The sequence below is a fragment of the Anarhichas minor genome, unplaced genomic scaffold (assembly GCF_050575085.1).
Source record: "Anarhichas minor isolate MPS153535 unplaced genomic scaffold, ASM5057508v1 ptg000014l, whole genome shotgun sequence".
Classification (NCBI taxonomy): Eukaryota; Metazoa; Chordata; class Actinopteri; order Perciformes; family Anarhichadidae; genus Anarhichas; species Anarhichas minor.
In genome coordinates, this window is record NW_027466460.1 from 1,606,880 (window position 1) to 1,624,651 (window position 17,772).

Here is a 17,772-nt window from a genome sequence, read left to right on the forward strand (position 1 = left end):
GCACCTAGCTCCAGTTCTCCAAGTGTGATCCTTTTCTCTGCTCAAAATCCTCCCATTATGCAAGGAAACATGAGTTTGAGCGTTCCACTACTGTCCATGGAGCAGTTACAAAGAATCCATACAGATGTTGAACAGCTGGACACTTGAAGATCCTCACTGTTAAGGACAAGAGTTATAGTGATTAAACTAATATAGTAAAATAGTAAGAAGCATCTGGGTTAGTGAGCATAAACCAAAACCTGTTCTTTCTTATCAATCCATTCATTCAGCCATGCAACTACCTCAGCGCTTCCTTGATTCAATGATGAAGGAATCCTTTAATATGAGAATCCTTAGTTATCCTTTGAACAATGCTCGTTTCCACTGGCAGGAGTATTAGTACCCAGCTCTTCTCCCTTTTCCTGATATGAAGATGTCATACATTTATCCAGCATTATATATGATTTGAAACTGTTGCATAATTTGTCTCTCCTTCAACCCTAATTAGCATAAATAAATGCTAACATCAGCTAAGAAGCTATCGTTAGCGTCATCAAGTTACTCCAATATAAACACATCCACGTCATTATTAGACGCTCAGAAAAAATGCACCGGAAGTCAGGTGATGTAGTTTTAAGAGTGAGTCATTCCACAGGTATGATTTGGAGATTGATTATTTATTTTTTTTTTTTTTTTGGACATCTCTAAACACCCCACAACATCAAGGACATGATGTTGAGGAAAAACATATTTTCCCACCTCAGGCATGAAAGCCCCATTATTGGTCATAAGTTTACAATATGGGCACTACTAGTCTACAACCCTGTTCGGGACAGTATGGAAGCTGAATACGACGATAAAATGTAATTGTAATGAATTCAGCATCAAGATACTCATGACACAGGTGTATGCCGTGGGCTGGTCACAGTGAAGGGCCTCTCTACAAGTTTCTTATTTTAGTTACAAAGAAGTGTATTTCACATAACGAAAAGGTAAATGAGTGTAATGATGAAGTAAATGTAACAAAACCAAACAGAGAGGAAGCTAGGAGATAAAGAGAGATGGAGAGCGAGGGAGAGAGAAGGACAGAGAGAGACTGGCTGACTGCTCATAGAGTTTTGCAACCAGACCAGGTGAGCTGGACCTCCCTGATGAGCCGGCTCCTCCCACCAGGCTCCTGGAGGGAGAGGCCTGCTCTGAGAGGGTCGTCACACAGTTGACCCTCTGTCTGTTTTGTGCCGGTCTGTGCTGCCACTGGGAGCTTTCTAAAGGCCTTTCTACAGGAAACAGAGGCCTGCTGCCGCTGGAATCGAGAGCAGGTTTGGCGTTTATGGGACAGAAAACTGAAAAGAGCCTAAAAAGAACTGCTTTACAAAGTTGGGTGAACATTTTCTGTGGGTTTGTCAGTGCAAGCGACGCCTCATTTCATCCCTTTTCAACTTTTCCCATCCATATTCTGCTGTTATGTTGTAATTGATTTGCTGTAGGCTACAGCCCAGGTGGACCAACCCTTTGACCAAGACGGTGAACCGACCTATGAATAGAGCCCGGTTAATTTTGTTGCTATGGGGGGAAAACTAAGGCAACAGATGACAGTACCCTTTATTGTTGCCCCCTCTTTATCTCAGCTCTCTATTTGTCTCCATTTATGATCCAAAACATTCAACAAACTTCTCACTGTGTATTTATCCAATCACTCAGCGTCTCTGCCTTGATGCCGTCACCACCAGTTGACATCGTGTCTCACAAACAGCTCTCGCCAATTGAAAGTAATTGCTGAGCTGTTGACATGCTACTGAGAGGCTTAATCACTTCTAGATAATGATCTGTTCCAGCTGCCATTTTGTTGTCGACTGTCCTGGCATTTGTTTGCAGACTACTAAAAGCGTGTTTCCAGTTGTGTGTGTGAGACTCTCAATACTTGGGTACCGTGACTTTTTGCAGTCGAAAGGCACAGAGAGCTCTTTTGTTCAGATCGAAGCAGACAAAAGTCTTTGAAATTGCTAAAATACAAAGTGTCTGAGGAGATGTATTAGAGGCGCTGGATGCAAGATGAAATCTTTTGCTGGGCATTGATTGGTTACTTTGATGCCCCTGGAGCCTTTGAATGGAGTCAAATGAATTATGAAGCAGGATTCATGAACGAAATGTTAAAAATGCTGCACGGGGTAAAGTTTGTTAGTTTGACCAATCGGTCAACACTTTCTCTGCAGTTTAAACACACTTATAATGCGGCATAATCTACTGACAGCACTGTATAATCATAGATTTGAGCTCTCATAAATAATCATGCTTTTAACAATAATCAATACAAGGACTTATAAGATCATGTATCATAATACTTCATAGTTACTGGTCACTCACTGACATTTTAGATGTATTGATATGTTTCACTTTACCTAAAGAAGCAGTGTGGAGGATCTGGCAGCATCTACCTGTGAGGTTGCAACTGAAACTTCTCCCATGTGACAGGCGTGCACGAGAACTACAACAAAACACAAAGGGCCCTCTCTACAGCCTGTGTTCGTTCTGTCCGTTCAGGACAACTGTAGAATCATGGCGGTGCATCGTGAAGACGACTCGCTCCGTATAGAGATATGACGGCCGCATTGTAAGCTGATGTGATTATACACTAATGAAAACATACTTAATCATATGATATTCCATGTCTGCTAATAGATCCCCCCTTAATGTTACACACTGGCCCTTTTAAAGCAAACAATTACCCCCTATTGTGACTCATAACCAGCTTGTAATGTATTATACCTGCATCTCAGGAATTTCATTACTTCACTCAAAGCCCCCAATGACCAGTAAGTATAATAACATTATTATTCATTAGGGGAATTATAATACACAGTGAGTGACCAGCCATTATAAAGTATTATGATACTTGACCTTACGAGTCATTATAAAATGCTTTATAATGTGTTGTGATTATTGTTATCAAGCATGATGAATATTTATGTGTGCTGATAACTAGAATCATAAACTGCTGTAAGGAGATCATAATGCATTGCAAAGATGAGAGTTGACCACCATGCAACAAGAGAGCCAGCCATGTGCAGTTAGTCTGCTGTTATTCAAGTTTTTCACTTATGGATGGTATATTTCATTCACTTTGAAGCAATTTTGAGTTTGAATCTTCTATGAAATAGACTTCATAATTATGTTGACATTATCCTGTTTGACTCTGACATCTGAATTATAGGCTGATATCATTCTAAAGTTATTTATATAACGATATCACCATTCATTTAACTTGTCTGTTGATGTAAATGTAAACACTACAGTATAGTTATGAACATCTTGTGTTGTCTGACCTCCCGTTGCAGTCATCGATGGCCTCGCTGTGGAGAGACGTTTTCCACATGGAACCATTTCTTCTTTATTTCAGCGACAGTACGACGCTCAGGTGACGCGTCTTGAACATTAACATCATTATTTGTCCTCATTCCTCGTCTTCATCAGGTCCCTTAATTCTGTTAAAGAGAGACTTTCCTCTCTGGATCTCTGAAAGCAGGACTTCATCATAGGACACATGGGGCAGGACGTGTAGCCGTATATGGTGTTATTGGGTTGTTAGCGATGCTAATTCACTGTCCTTATGGACGCGCTCATTTACACACAGGTGTCACTCACCATGTTAACTCTGAACCTCAGATAACTGAATGACCAGAGAGTTTGCTGAATGTGACGTGGCTCACTCGTACGAGCTCACCAAACGGAAATAAGGAGGAGAAAGTGAAGATAACAATACCAAAATGTTCTCGCATGAGCTCCATTGCTCTCAGAAAAGTCATTAACACGCTATAAACTGAACATTCAATATTCTGGACTGTGTGTGGCACTTCGACTTGGTCTTTGAGTACAGGGGGACATCTAGTTATGCCAATAATTTGTTTTCACCATAGTAGATTAATTGCTAAGGCAACAAGGCTAATGCAAGTGCAATGTGACTGATATTTCTATTGAAGTGATAGAATAATAAATTCAACTGGGGGTTCAGAAGGGGAGAGTGCACTTGAAATAGAGACGCTTTTTTGAAGTGTGCCACAGCTTTGACTGTCCACTGCTTGACGTTCCTTGAAACTCCCAACCCCTTTTCATTCAGGTCTGTGGCTTAATGCATTAACTGTCCATGAAAGATGACTGTTAAGGTTGGCTGAAACACATTTATCAGATTTTCTTCAGAAGCATTTCAAGTGTTTCTCTTTTTCAGCTGGTGTCCTGGATTTTGAATTCAGACTGCCATGTGGGGATGAGAAGACTCGTGTCTGTGTGTGTCAACCCCCCCCCCCCCCACCCCACCCCCACCCCACCATGTTGCAGCCACATGGCAAGGATCCATTTTCATCTTATTCAACACTGTGCTGTCGCTGGCACTGCTTGGCCTGAAACATATGTTAACAGTCTTAGTAGGAGGATCCCTTGGGCATGTGGCACATCTTCTCACAATAACCCTGGTGTGCGGCCGGCTTGTTCGAAGCGCTTGTGGGAATAGCAAGACTCGGCCAGAGGTGGAAAGGTCCTGGAAGTCTGCGGGCCTCGGATCTTCACAAGGACATGAGTAGTAGGGGAGGACGGGGATGCCCGGACAACGGTTCTTTTCCATTCTGGACAGAGATTCAGTTCCCTCTCATCTCGCCTGATTGCTGACGCCTGTCAGAAGAGTCAAGGCCACACCTCCTGCACCCCCTCCCAGCCAAGTGACTCAAGTCGAGCTTGTCAGGTTGCTTTAAACAAGCATAAGATAGTTGCGTGGAGGGAAATGCTAACGAGAGACATGGATGCTAATGAGGAAGAGCAGCAGTCATTTAGGCAGGGAAGCAAACAACTCATGGCCTGATGCATGCAAATAGCATCTATTATGTAAAAGGGTGTGAGCTCAGTTCAAGTATGTGATGCATGCTAAATAATTGCGTGTGAACTGTGTTTTAACTTTTGCTCGACTGCTTTTTTTCACACACAGACTGCAGCCTGTAACCCAGCGGTAAACATCAGTCATGGATGTTACCAGCAGTCTCTCTGTGCGACAAAGTTGCACTCAGAGTGGAAGATCACAGCTGACCACTGATCCTGTCACGGCAGACTTGGCCTTCATGTCTGGTTTTTTGCTCTGAGGACTGGGCAGTAACACAGTGCTTATCAAAGTGCCCCGCCTGCTGATTATCTCTCCAAAAGAGCAGAGACCAAAGCTGTGAACACATCTGTTGGATCAGACTTGTCCACATGGGCGAGCATGCATATAGCAGCGTGCTCCATCAAGTTTCAAAAGTGCTATTCACAGCGTTGGTTACACAGGAATAATTACTTATTTATAATTATTATAAATACACGAAATGGTAATAAATTACTCCCAGAACACTGTAATCCTAACAGGTGTTGGGAAAACTGAGATTTGCTGTTATTGCTAATAGTTATTTCTTTACAAGCCTTAGAGCTAGGGTTGGTAGTTTCCTTCAAAGATATTTTGCGTTATATATTTGGTAACATTTTCGTTATGTCCCGAAAGTAATCAATAACTCAAATGCTTTGCCAGATCAAAACAAAAAACAGCGAGTGTGGCTATCGCAGGACTGTAATGAACCCGTCCAATCTCCGCCTGCACTGCTCGTCACCAGAGTCTTCCTCAAGCTGCTATCGTAACAGCTGTGAGCACAAACAGCAGCCATATCCGTTGTTTATGTTCACTATGATAATTGCTGACCTGAATACTTTCCTACTAGATTTGGGGACTTTTGGAGCTGGTGCTGCTGGCTACTTTAGTTGGAAAAGGTTTTTAGGTTGGATGCATTTTTATTCTTTTATCTGGCCTTGTCTTTCTAGTTTCTCAAGAATACCAATCTTTTTTTCATTTGTGAAAGAGCAAACAAAGAATAGTTTTAATTTCACTGTTACCTGATGATTTGTGTTGTGACATTCAATATAACTAGAACATATGGAAATATGGTCTGGCAAGAAAAAAGTAGCAAGAAAAAAAAAAACTTCAAAATGTACAATAAGTAATCTACCTATTTAACTCATCTGCAGTTCCAACACAAATGTTTTACTGTGACGCAGCTGAAAGAAGTGTTTAGTTTATACTAACAGCACATCAACTACAGTTTCAGCTTTAGGAAGCTTACTATGTACAAGGGGCATTTTTTATATATAAGTTCATACTTTACAAGAACTAACTTACAGTTCAGTTTGCACAGATTGACAATCATAGTGCACAGTTTTCACAATTTATCGTTTCTTCAGTTGTTTCAAAGTTAACAGTCCCAAAAAAGTAGTTAATGTTCATTTTTTCTTTGTGTAATTATATATACAATAATGTATAACCACATATAAACCTGGTGGTGTAAGACAGTCACATCGGACCCAGATCATGCTATTATAATAGATTCTAGAGTACGCTTTTTACCGGCTATGGAACACACATGCACACGCACGCCATCGTCTTGTCAACACACATATTATACTGCAATCATCTTTTACATGTGATATGACAAAAATACCAAAGAAAACAAGTAATTGTTAATTGCGTTAATTGCATGTAATTTTGTTATTCATTGCTACTGACTATTTTAAAAGGCACTCTCTTTACTTTAAAATGAGTTCTTTGAACACAGACATAATTTCAAGGTGGTAATCTGAATCACTTACAATTGTCGTTCTCCAGACAACACAATGTTGGAGGGCTCGCTCTTTCTATGGGCCCCCACCACACGGGGTCATGTGCAACCACACTGTCTATATGTAAGCCCCTGTATAAACCACAGACTTTGACATCCAGTACATCTTAAGTACATCTTATCCAGTTGTGGGTTGCTGTGGCAGCAGGCTCAGCAACGAATCAGAAAGACATCCTTCTCCAAAGTCACGTCCTCCAGCTCTTCCTGTGGATCCTCGGGCGATCCAAGGCCAGACAGGATATGTGATCGCTCATATGGGTCTTCTTGCTGAGAAGTTCTGGGCCGGACTAGAACGTTTTGCGTTCACAACAAACGCAAAGCGAGATTTTGCGTTGCGTTACTCGCAGGAGTTTACTCGCTGGATCGTTTGTTGTTATTCGCGTCATTTGCGCTAGACGTGCCGGAGAGGAGGAGTAGCTAGAATTTTGCATTTGGTGTTTGGTGTGAACACGGCATTAGAAGGGAGCAATCACTCCCGGCTGGTTGCGTGGACGACTTCAGGAGGTCTAAGATATAAGATATTAATTAGTGAGATTTAGAGGTGCTGGTTGGTGGAATATTTTACCGTTGACTAGAGACAAGTTAGCTTTTTCACCCTGTTTTTAGTCTTTGTGCTAAGCTAAGCTTACCGGCTGCTGGCTGTAGAGTGGTTTTGCTCTTCTCACTAACTCTTAGCAGAAAAAGCTTATTCCCCAACATATAAATCTATTGCTTTCAGGGTGAGCTCTCCTTTTGGCTGCTTGAATCTGTGATCTCATTGTTTCGGTGTCACCCAAAGCTCACGACCATGGGTGCAGGTTGGGAAGGCTTACCCTCACTTGAGGACAAGACCCCTAAGAAACTTGAACTCCTAGGAAGGTTTTCGAGCAGACGATGTTCTGCTGCTGTGAAGAGATTTACTACTTACTTTGGAGGCCTGATACAAAGATTGTAATGGTAAAATTCCCTCTCTTTGCAGGTGATCATGATCCTCACCAAGCTGTATGACTTTCATATTGGCAGCGTCACTGAGAGCACTCTTTGGAGGTGAGTACAAAGCAGATTTTTATTCATAAATATTTACATGTAATGTCTTTGAATCCTGTAATCCTGTAATGCTGCTACTACCAAGGGATAGCCGTTTGTGATGGTCCTGTGATTGGCTTGATGTTTTGGCTAATTGTCAGTTTGATATATGGTGACTGATAACAAAGAGAATCTGACTTGGCCCACTGTAGTAAACCCTTAAAGGGGACATATGCTCATTTTCAGGTTCATACTTCTGCTTTTGTTTCTACTAAAACTTGTTTACATGCTCTGAAGTTAAAAAACACATTATTTTTCTTTGCTGCTTGATTATAAAGAGCCTGCATGTGACATAAGAAGGGGAGTCTGATTGGCTTGTTGAATCACATGTTTACTGATCTCTTTAACACACACAAATTATTATCTTCTTTCACAGCCTGTGGGTTGTTAGGCTCTCCAGACACACAAATGTATGTGCATAAGCACTTGAAAAGTGAGTTTTTCACAATTTGTCCCCTTTTAACCAAATGCTAGGACTCCTTCACCTCCGTTTTTGAACCACTCCTCTCTTTTCCCACCTGTCTGCAATCACTGTGTCTTTTCTTCTTCGACTCCTCTTGTGTTGTTAACAGTGTGTTCTGGTGTCATGCATGGTCAGACAGGGCACTCAATGTGGAGGATGCGGTTTGTCATGCTCTTGTTCTGGCGTGTTATCTCATGTGCTGCCCTTCTTCACCCCTCCCGGGACTGAAATAAACACACAAAGCATGCACACACTCACTCCTGAAACAAGAGTAAAAATACACTACCGAAACGGATGGGGAACGCATCTCTGATGAGTTCAAAATGCGTGAAACCCATTTCCATTGTGGCTTGTGACATTAATACAGTTATTCCTTTGTTTGAGTTTTAGGATTATGCCACACACATGACAACGTCCTCCTGGGCAATAGTTGGTCCGTTTTTCCAGGGAAACTACTTTGGGGTAATTGGGTCCTCTGGTAATAGGCCATTTGCCAAACCCCCAGAACAGTGATTGTCCAATCATATAGCTTAGCAACTAGCAACTAATTAGGCCCAGTAGATCTGTCAAGCTTTGGATTTCTGCAGTTATAGTGATACTCGGAAGATGGTGTGTTTTTCTTTTTTTCCCCAAGCCTTTCCAAAACCAAAAATACAAGAGTAAAGGTGTAAGGCATGGATCCAATGGTGTGTTGATCTGCTCAGTCCACTGTGTGTGTCAACAGCACATGTTATTGTGAGGTAATAATCTCCCACCCTAAAAGGATGTCCCTGCACTATGACATGCACTGGTCAATTTAGAGATGTTGGCCTATCTTGCTTCCATAACTTATTTTTTCAGACTAGTGGAAAGAAAACATCCAAAATACAAATTCAGAAGTTTATTTTATTACTTTTAAAACATTGAACATTTTTTTTTTTTTTTATGACTATTTTCTGATTTATAGAGTTATACCAAGATATCCAATATTCCTTTTGTAAAACATTTGACTAACATGTCAAGAGAAGTTAGCACCTGTCTTTATATAGGGTTTAGATTTCTGTTCTGGAAATGCAGACAAATGAGCACATATTAAGCCTCATTTGCATTATTAAACATCACATTTAGGACAGCTTGTAACAAAAAATGAAGTAACTACTTCACTTTACTACAGCTTGACTAAAAGTAACCACAGGGAAAGGAAGATGTAAGAGAAACAGCCTGATGTCTGGAGTAGTTAGGTGAGGAAAGCATTTATTTTTTGGGTAGAAAAATAGAGAAAGAGTTTGTTTACTACTCAAAGACATCCAATCTTTTCTTAATTCACTTCATACTTGTCCCCCTCTCTAGTGATGCAGTTCTGTGCTTGAGTTAGAATTACTGGTTCAAACCCCAGCAGCTCGATTTGCCTAAAGACAAAGGAACAGTGTTCCATCTGCACCATATTGTTTTTCTTTGAGATTTTCAAGATGACATTCCTTTAAAGCACAACACATTTGCACTCCTCAAGTTTGACAATGATAAGCTGTGCCAAAGTGACTGCTATTTTTGACATTTAGACATCTACTTTGTAATTTGGACCCTGAGGCAGAAACAGAGTTTTTGAGTTTTGTTTTGGTATTTGAATAAGTGAGGAAAACGCAGTCCCCTGATATTCTGCAGTGAGACAGAACACTATGCTGACACTATGGATGATCCAATAGTCTGGATATAATTCTATGATTGCTTCTGATAAGACTCTACTATCTGTATTTCTATATTTCTGCATTTTCCATCTCTGTCCTTTCAAACTCTACATGTTTATCTGAATATTCAACTAAGTAAACTTTATAAAACAGGATCGTACAGGATGTGTTGAAATCTGTTCACTTTGATGATCGCTAGTCCCTGTTGCACAAACGCCCCCAGACATAACCCAGACATAACCCCCCCCCCATCACATCCACCACAGATGGCAGAGAGAGGACATGCAGTAGCCTAAAGGAGAGAGGAAAACCAGCATAATGTGAACTGCTTATATTAAAAACCAGGTTGTTGTTATCAAACTGCAATGGCTTACTTCATATCCATGATCTCAACATCTGACATGGTGTCTGCTTCCCCGGTAACCATTATAAAATATGTGTTTTTATTACAGTTTATAATGTTTGTGTGCCAAAAAACAAATTTGCTTTGTAACTTTGTAACACTGTTAGCCTAATGCTACCAAGAATATACAAGACTGACCTGCTTCTATCGTTTGCTAATGCAATTTCCTATCATTCAAGGATTATTAAACAGATTATACTTCAACCCCCAAAATGACCATTTGTATATCGGTTGCTCACCCTGTGTTTCCTTGAATTCTTGAAGAAAGAATTCAAGGTAAAAACGTGATGAGTAATTGAAATACAACATTTTGGGGATGAAGTATTCCTCTTAAGTGTGCATGTCTATGTTTCTAGAAGAATGGAGTAATGCAAGAGGTCAATTGCTGCTCAGTCAGTCTGCACGCCGTGAGAGGCTTTTATTCAGTGATTAAAGGTGCAGAAAACAGTAGGGGGAAACTTCATGAAGAAGCTCTGGAGGTCAACTATCAGGCTGCAGGCTCTAAAGCTACCCCACATGAGTCCTTAACTATAGTTACATAACACACATTACATACTAAATGAATAGAGAAAGTATAGTTCAGGTCAAGGCAATGCCAGCATCTGGCACTGAAAGCTTCAGTGTTTCGAACAACCGCAAAAAGACAAACCAACGAGTACCTACATGAACTGTTTGCAGCAAAGTACAACAGTATGTCTGAACAATTTTTTATTTATTTCTTGCACACAAATAAGTGATGATTGGACGAAGATAAACCCTAGCACTGTCATCAGAGTTAAATGCGCCATGACAGTTTATCTCTGCAGGGAAGACGTAATCAGGTGAGCTAATTTATACATGGTGTGAGAACAGGGACATCACTGTGGTTATTGGCAGCACTCCCAGCCCTCGCTCACCCACACACCTACAGTGAGGGGAGCAGCTGTCCATCGCGGCCTGACTTTCCAATACATCAGTGTCTGAGGAAACGCTGTGTTGTGAATGCATGACGGGAATGTTGGAAGCAGAGGAAGTTGAAGGAAGGGAAAATGGACAGAGGAATGAAAAGGGAGAAAGATAGAAGGCCAACTAGCACTTTTTATTGATGCAGCTGCTTTCTGGAATCAGCTCAACTGGGGCAGCGCTGAGAAACCTGGCTGTCTCATGTCGTCTCCGGCCCCTGACTCATCTCTCTGTTGCCGGCTAATTGAGATCAAAGCTCTGATAGGGTTTGAAGAGGAGCGGTTGGACAGAATATTTATCAGTTTGCGTGAAGACGTCCCAGCTGACGAGTCTTAAAGCTGCCTTCTTGCAAAGGTCGAAGGCAGTGGCAACACCTCAAAGTATCGCCCAGTCAGTCTGTCAATTTTAATGAACATCCTGACCTTAGACAATGAAAGCTGATCGGGCAGTATCAGAAGAAACTTCAGAGCTGAGGTCCAAAGTAAACCGGAGCACACAGATTTAAGGCACAGACTTTAAAAGAAGACTAAGACTAGCTAAGCCCCAACACTGTCCTATTCTGAGAGCAGGAGAGGCCTCATATTCCTTGTGAGGAGGTAGAAGCACGTTTAACCTCCACCTTCACCGATCAGTCAGTCATCATTTTCAAAGGAGTCTTCACATGTGCGTGGTTAGAGGGGAAAAATGAAGGCGAGCAGTTTATTGTTGACAATAAATCAAACTCAGCAAAACAATTCTTCAAAGTTGTGCAGCCTCTCTCATCTGGCCTCTGGAGTATTGTTCTGCTGTAGATGAAACTTTATCAAATATGACAAGCCCTGTATTCATTTGCAGGTATTGAGACGTGGGTCAATTAATGCCAACAACACAGTCAGGTTGCATTTCCCTCCTATCACTGTATGAATTTGACACATTTTATACTTTTTGCAAACATGCCTATGCAGCAGTTGTTTTCTGTGATTTATACAGTGAGTTCTTTGAAGTTACTGGATTACTGAGCTGGAAATGTACTCTCTTCTTTTTTTTTCCACTGCAACACACATAAACTGAAGTCCAGTCCTTTTTTTCTTATTTTGTGTTTCCTGAATCCTCAAACTGAACGGAGTTTACTGAGTCATCAGCACTGACAGAGTCGGTAGCTTTTAACATTGGAGCTCCCCTCACTGGAGACAGAACATGTCATTGTCAGCTCAGCCGTGGTAAACTGTATGTCAGGTCCTGATTAAAAAACAGCTAAAAAAAACAACAGAAGCCACAGAAACATTCACGGTACCACGACCGTGTTGCAGATAGGAGCTTACTAAAACATCAACCGTTATATCTTAGCAAGATATTACAAAACAGTGCTCATGTTTGTGCTGAATGAGTTCAGTCCGAACCAGCAACGGACTCATCAGAATCCCAAACTGAACTGAAAAGCTGACGTGATAGGCTCTTTTGAATGAATATATAATGCAATCTTTAAACTTTAAAAAACCAAAGAAACTACATTGTGACGATTTATCTTCATACTGAACTGGACAAAATAATTCAAATCAGAAAAGAGATTTGAAATTTCCACCTCCATTAGTTATGCATCATGCTCTGTGAGTAGCTTCTGCAGTATTCTTAGCAGCTTACATGCTGTGACTGTGGTTACTTCTGTTAGGTAAGATGTGCAGGTCACTGCTAGCTTGAATGCACGACCATATTGCAAAGAGCGATGTGACGAGGCCGTCGGTCAGGACGGCATCATCAGCTGTAACCTCTGTAGATAGTTGTTTGCTGCTATATTAATGCTCTGAATCACATATATTGCTCCTTTAACATATTAGCATCTCCTCCTATTTGCATCATTGACATTGACACAGAGTGTTCAATGTGCTCTACATGCCGTGACAGGATACGACAGACAAAACCAAGTTGAAGTTTATTACAGCTAGGTAAATGGGGTTGAGGCTCTGATTTGGTTCCATAGCGTCAGTCAAATCAAAGACAACACTGTCTGTGTGGTAGAGAGGCAGGACTCACCACTGGCTCATTGACGTTGCTTCCTAAATGAAGCAAACTAACAATTATCATTGTACAGTTGTACTAAATTAGCATGTGATACTGAGAGCTCTAGTCTCCTGAAGGACTTGTGGTGAGGCTCTCTATGTTTAACTGCCCCTGCAGTGGAAATACATCTCAGCTAATGAACAGCTCTCTCCCAATGAACTTCTATATGATAACACCATACCACTAATACACATGTAGCAACTGACTCTTTCATATTATCCTCCAAGGAACATTGCTGTAGCCAGTTTGTCCTTTTTCATTGAGGCACATTTTGCACCAAATAATCGTTTCAGTCTAATTATTTTAATTGGTCTTATTCTTGCCTTCAGCAAATTGGCGCTGATCTGATGAAAAGAAGAGCATTCTCTCTACTCTTCGTTGTCGTCTATTAATATTCTGATTACAGTAATGATGGTTGATATGAAGAAATGTTCATTATGATGATAACTGCCTGAAATTAGTGTCACTGAAAATGACAGTGATTATGAAGTAATCAGGGAACAGTTTAAGACAACTGCTGGGGAGAATTCTGTGCAGCACTAGTTGCTTCCGGTCTGGAAAATAATTAGTAATCCAGAACATATCAACAAGTAAGAGGCGAGCTTCACCAATTTCACACATAACGGTCATTTACTAGTACGACTGTATAGTATTCAGCTGATTGCACCAGGACCACTGTCAAGCATGCAGCATGTATGTTAGGGCTGAAAACCAGGAGTGAAGATGCAGATATTGATCCCCAAAATCTGATCCTGTTTCCTGTGGAAAAAAAACGAATAATTCCCCTCTAGACACAATTTAAAGTATGTAAAAATACTTGCTATGACAATAAAATCAATAGATACATAAAAAGTTGGCTTGAAGCACATCTACTGTCTTTTTCATTGAGAAATTCTGGATCTGGCCTCGCTCTGCCCACCACCACTGTTCGCGCTAGGTTGACCCATGTATAAGGGAACTGGGTCCAGGGTTGGAGGCAGCATCCCGTTCATTCCTATTCAGTGGAGCATGGAGCGAAAACAATTCGATTTTCAAGTATAAATTACAGATTTACCCGGATCTTCCTGCAATCCCCGTGATCTGCTAGTCCATGTTGATTTGTCCTTGGGACACTTAACTCCAAATTGCTGAATGAGTATGAATGAATGGGTATGAATACATACAATACATAGCCCTAAATTATAGTCCATTTTTTGGGGGGGGAAATGGTTATATATTTTATTGTAATCATATAGGATTAGCAAATCTGTTTGTAAAACATTCTGGCTGTATAATTTAGTGTAGCTCATAATAATAATACTGATTCATTCGTTGGCAGAGTGCCCAGTTGAATAACTACAGGATGCTGAAACATGTCCCTTTTAGGATTCATTTCCACTGCAGAACACAAATATGTTTGCCTGATATCAGTCCATCTTCAAGCTGACCTCTCCATCTTCATCTTCATTACCTCCACTTTATTTGATTTCCATGGTGCTGGGTGATTCAACTTTAGCTAACCAATCACTAGAGACCAACGTATCCGCCTGAATCAAACATCATTTTAAGTTGTCAGGGGATGTGTTGCCATGGCGACATTATTCTGCGCCTGGGTTTTGTCTTGTCGTTAGTTTCCCCCGCTGCACTTATTTGCTGATAGCTTTTTAAACGAGAAACCGTTGTTTCATGTCACGATGCCAGACAAATCAGTGGACTTGAATTCGGTGGAGTGGGCAGATTCAAAGGTCTGAACCCATGCAATAAATACGTGGTAGCCAGTGGATTTGCATCATCTCTCTTTTGAGAGGACCGTCATTGTTGGAGGGGTTCCCCTTGCCTAAGTACAGGGACCATCAGAGGGAGAGAAAGAGGAGAGAGCTCTGCATTATTACTCCCTGGCTGCAGACTCCTCTTCTCCCGCTGTGCCAGGATGGGGTCACCTGGGGGTGAGGAGTGACATCCTCTCAAATTGCATCATTTAGCAGAGCATGCTCACAGGCTATGTCATATTTCACAGGTCAGTGCCTATAATAAGGGCCCGGCTCTCTCAGAGAGACCTACCTGATGTCTGTGACCTTTTTCCAATTGGACTTGGTATTTCCAGCAAAACCTTGCCAGTCTGGGCTCGCCAGAACTTTTCAAAAGCACTTCTTTGAAAGCACTCTGGGGAGGATAAGATTGATACAGCTTCTGTTGGCTCTGCTAAAGTGGAAGAAAATGTGAGATGAATGAGAGCAACTCTATCTGCATGCACTCACTACAGTTTTGTTAGAGCTGCCTTAAAATGTGTATTAACAATGGAGTTAATGACTATGTGTAATGTGAAAGGTGTTGCTCATAGTGATGAGCTCACGGAGAGTCACCTGACTCTGTACCTCCCTCAGCTCTACAGATTGTTTTACAACCTGCAAAGATTTGATTCAGTCTCACTGCAGCTGTTTTCCAGCTGTAAGCTACCGACTCAGCACCGAACTAGGATGACAAAGTTACCGACTAACTGGTGAACTAAGCGGAGCATTTAGCAGCTAAAGAGACAGAAATCCCTCTAAATCCATAGTCTACATTATAACTGCGGTGGTTATGTCAACACATAACCACCTATTTGGATATGACCTCTGCTAAGTATATTTCACTAATGTTTATGACCACGAGTAACCACGACTGAGGTGTGTTTCTATGGGCTGAGTTATTGATTTGATGTAACTTCTCACCCTTCCTCTAACTGGGAATGTTGGTATTGGCAGTGGCAGAAGAAGTACTCAAAATGTGACAAAGTGAAATTACTAACTATTAATAGTACAATTAATAACTGCACAGTAAATGTCCTGCATTTAAATGTTTCCTTCAAGTGAAGAGTGAAAGAGAGACATCAGCTAGAGTCTGTTTACGGTGGAGCTTTCAGTTTTAATATGATGCTGGATTGTTACATGAATAATTAGAATTTTTATATTGCACGTAACCAGAAACCTTTCTCTGTCAGGTAAATGTACTCCAATGTCTTCCTCTGCAGTAGAAGTACACAGTAAGTAGTATACAGTTGAGTTGCATATTGTTTAAGAGCTTTGGGGCCTTTAATAGTTATTTCAGTGTACAATGACTTAGAATAGTAACATAATTCAATATCATTCATATCTAAACATCATAATACATCTATAGCTGTTTGGGGCTCTTTGGGGGTACCAGGTCCAGGAGGTCTACCTTGTCCACATTAAAGTCTGCCCCTGGTGGTTCCTCCTGAACTAGACTGTAGTTCACTGGTGTTCCTGACCGTGAGGAGCCGTGACTTCAGTGTATGGTGCAGGTTTCTCATTACTCAACTATCTGCTTCCTTGTCTCCTCGCTTCTCAATTCTCCGGCTCTGGAACGGGAAATCGATCTCAGTGCTCCATCTTAAAGGACGTCCCAATTCCTAAAATGCATCTTGAGGATCGAGGAGGTTTGCCAGAGAAGCTCTCAGTGAGGAAACAAAGGTGCATCTTTGTTTCTCGGCATTCAAGACTAATTAAAGAGGCGTGACACACTTCTGGAATAATCTCAACCATGGCAGGACACAAATGTAACAGTTCATTATTTATCATAAGTTGTAGTTATCTAAGGTGATCAAACTTTCTGTCCATGACAGTTTGTGTAGCTCCTCCTAAGGCTCTGTTCCAACCACATTTCACCTGATGTTAGTTCTGTTTGTATACTGAATGTGGGCTACATCAACTGATAGTATCCTGACATGATGTTTACAAGAGGAAAACAGCTGCTGACATCACACTAGTTTATCAATGGAAACATTCTCTCGCCTTCTGCTCTAATTTGCTGAATTTGACGACACAAACATTTGTAGAGCTTCACACAGTAAAATATATAAAGGTTAATGAAGCTCATCTGACAGACATCATAAAATACAACGGTATAACAAAACAATGGAGAGATGATGCAGTGGTGACACACGACTGACGTCTCTTTGACGTGACGAGGCAACGACGCCCCAATCGTTAAACGCCTTGTGCCTCCTCCTCGAGGAATCGAGGACGGACAAACTGGTAAATGAGAACAGCTTTACGTCACGGGAGATGTGTTGCCGAGGACCCACGGACAGTGTTTGCTGACACTGTCACCCTCGTCCCCAACCCCCACACACACGTATACACAATAATCTGTTTAATGAATGATTTATAATTACTTCTACCTGAAATGAATACATAAATAAATAAAAATTTGTATCGTAGTAAAATAATAATAACGACTTATTATTATTGTATTACAATACAATTCATTATTTCTTTCTTTCTTTAAGATGTATTTCTGTATGTATGTATATACACACATGTATGCGTGTATATACATATATATTCATATGGATATTTATAGAGGTACAGTTTTGTGTATTTATGTGTAGATTGAAATGTGTCTTATATTTTTACTACCTAACCTCATTCGACACCCCTCACTCACCCTTTTACGGGATCACACAAAATGGACACACACACACACACACTTATCCATCTATATACTGCTGGACCGCCGTCTCTCACTTTTATACTCTTCAGTCTAAACCTGTTATTCTCC

The 17,772-nt window shown here is 41.0% G+C and overlaps 1 protein-coding gene across 1 annotated transcript in view; it reads left to right on the forward strand.

The window, feature by feature from the left end:
* Positions 1 to 17,772, forward strand: part of sorcs3a (sortilin related VPS10 domain containing receptor 3a) — a 204,646-nt gene that overhangs the window by 81,125 nt on the left and 105,749 nt on the right. The window contains exon 2 of the mRNA XM_076091868.1: positions 7,618 to 7,685. Within this exon, the coding sequence (XP_075947983.1) occupies positions 7,618 to 7,685 (68 nt within the window). The remainder of the gene's footprint in view (positions 1 to 7,617; positions 7,686 to 17,772) is intronic.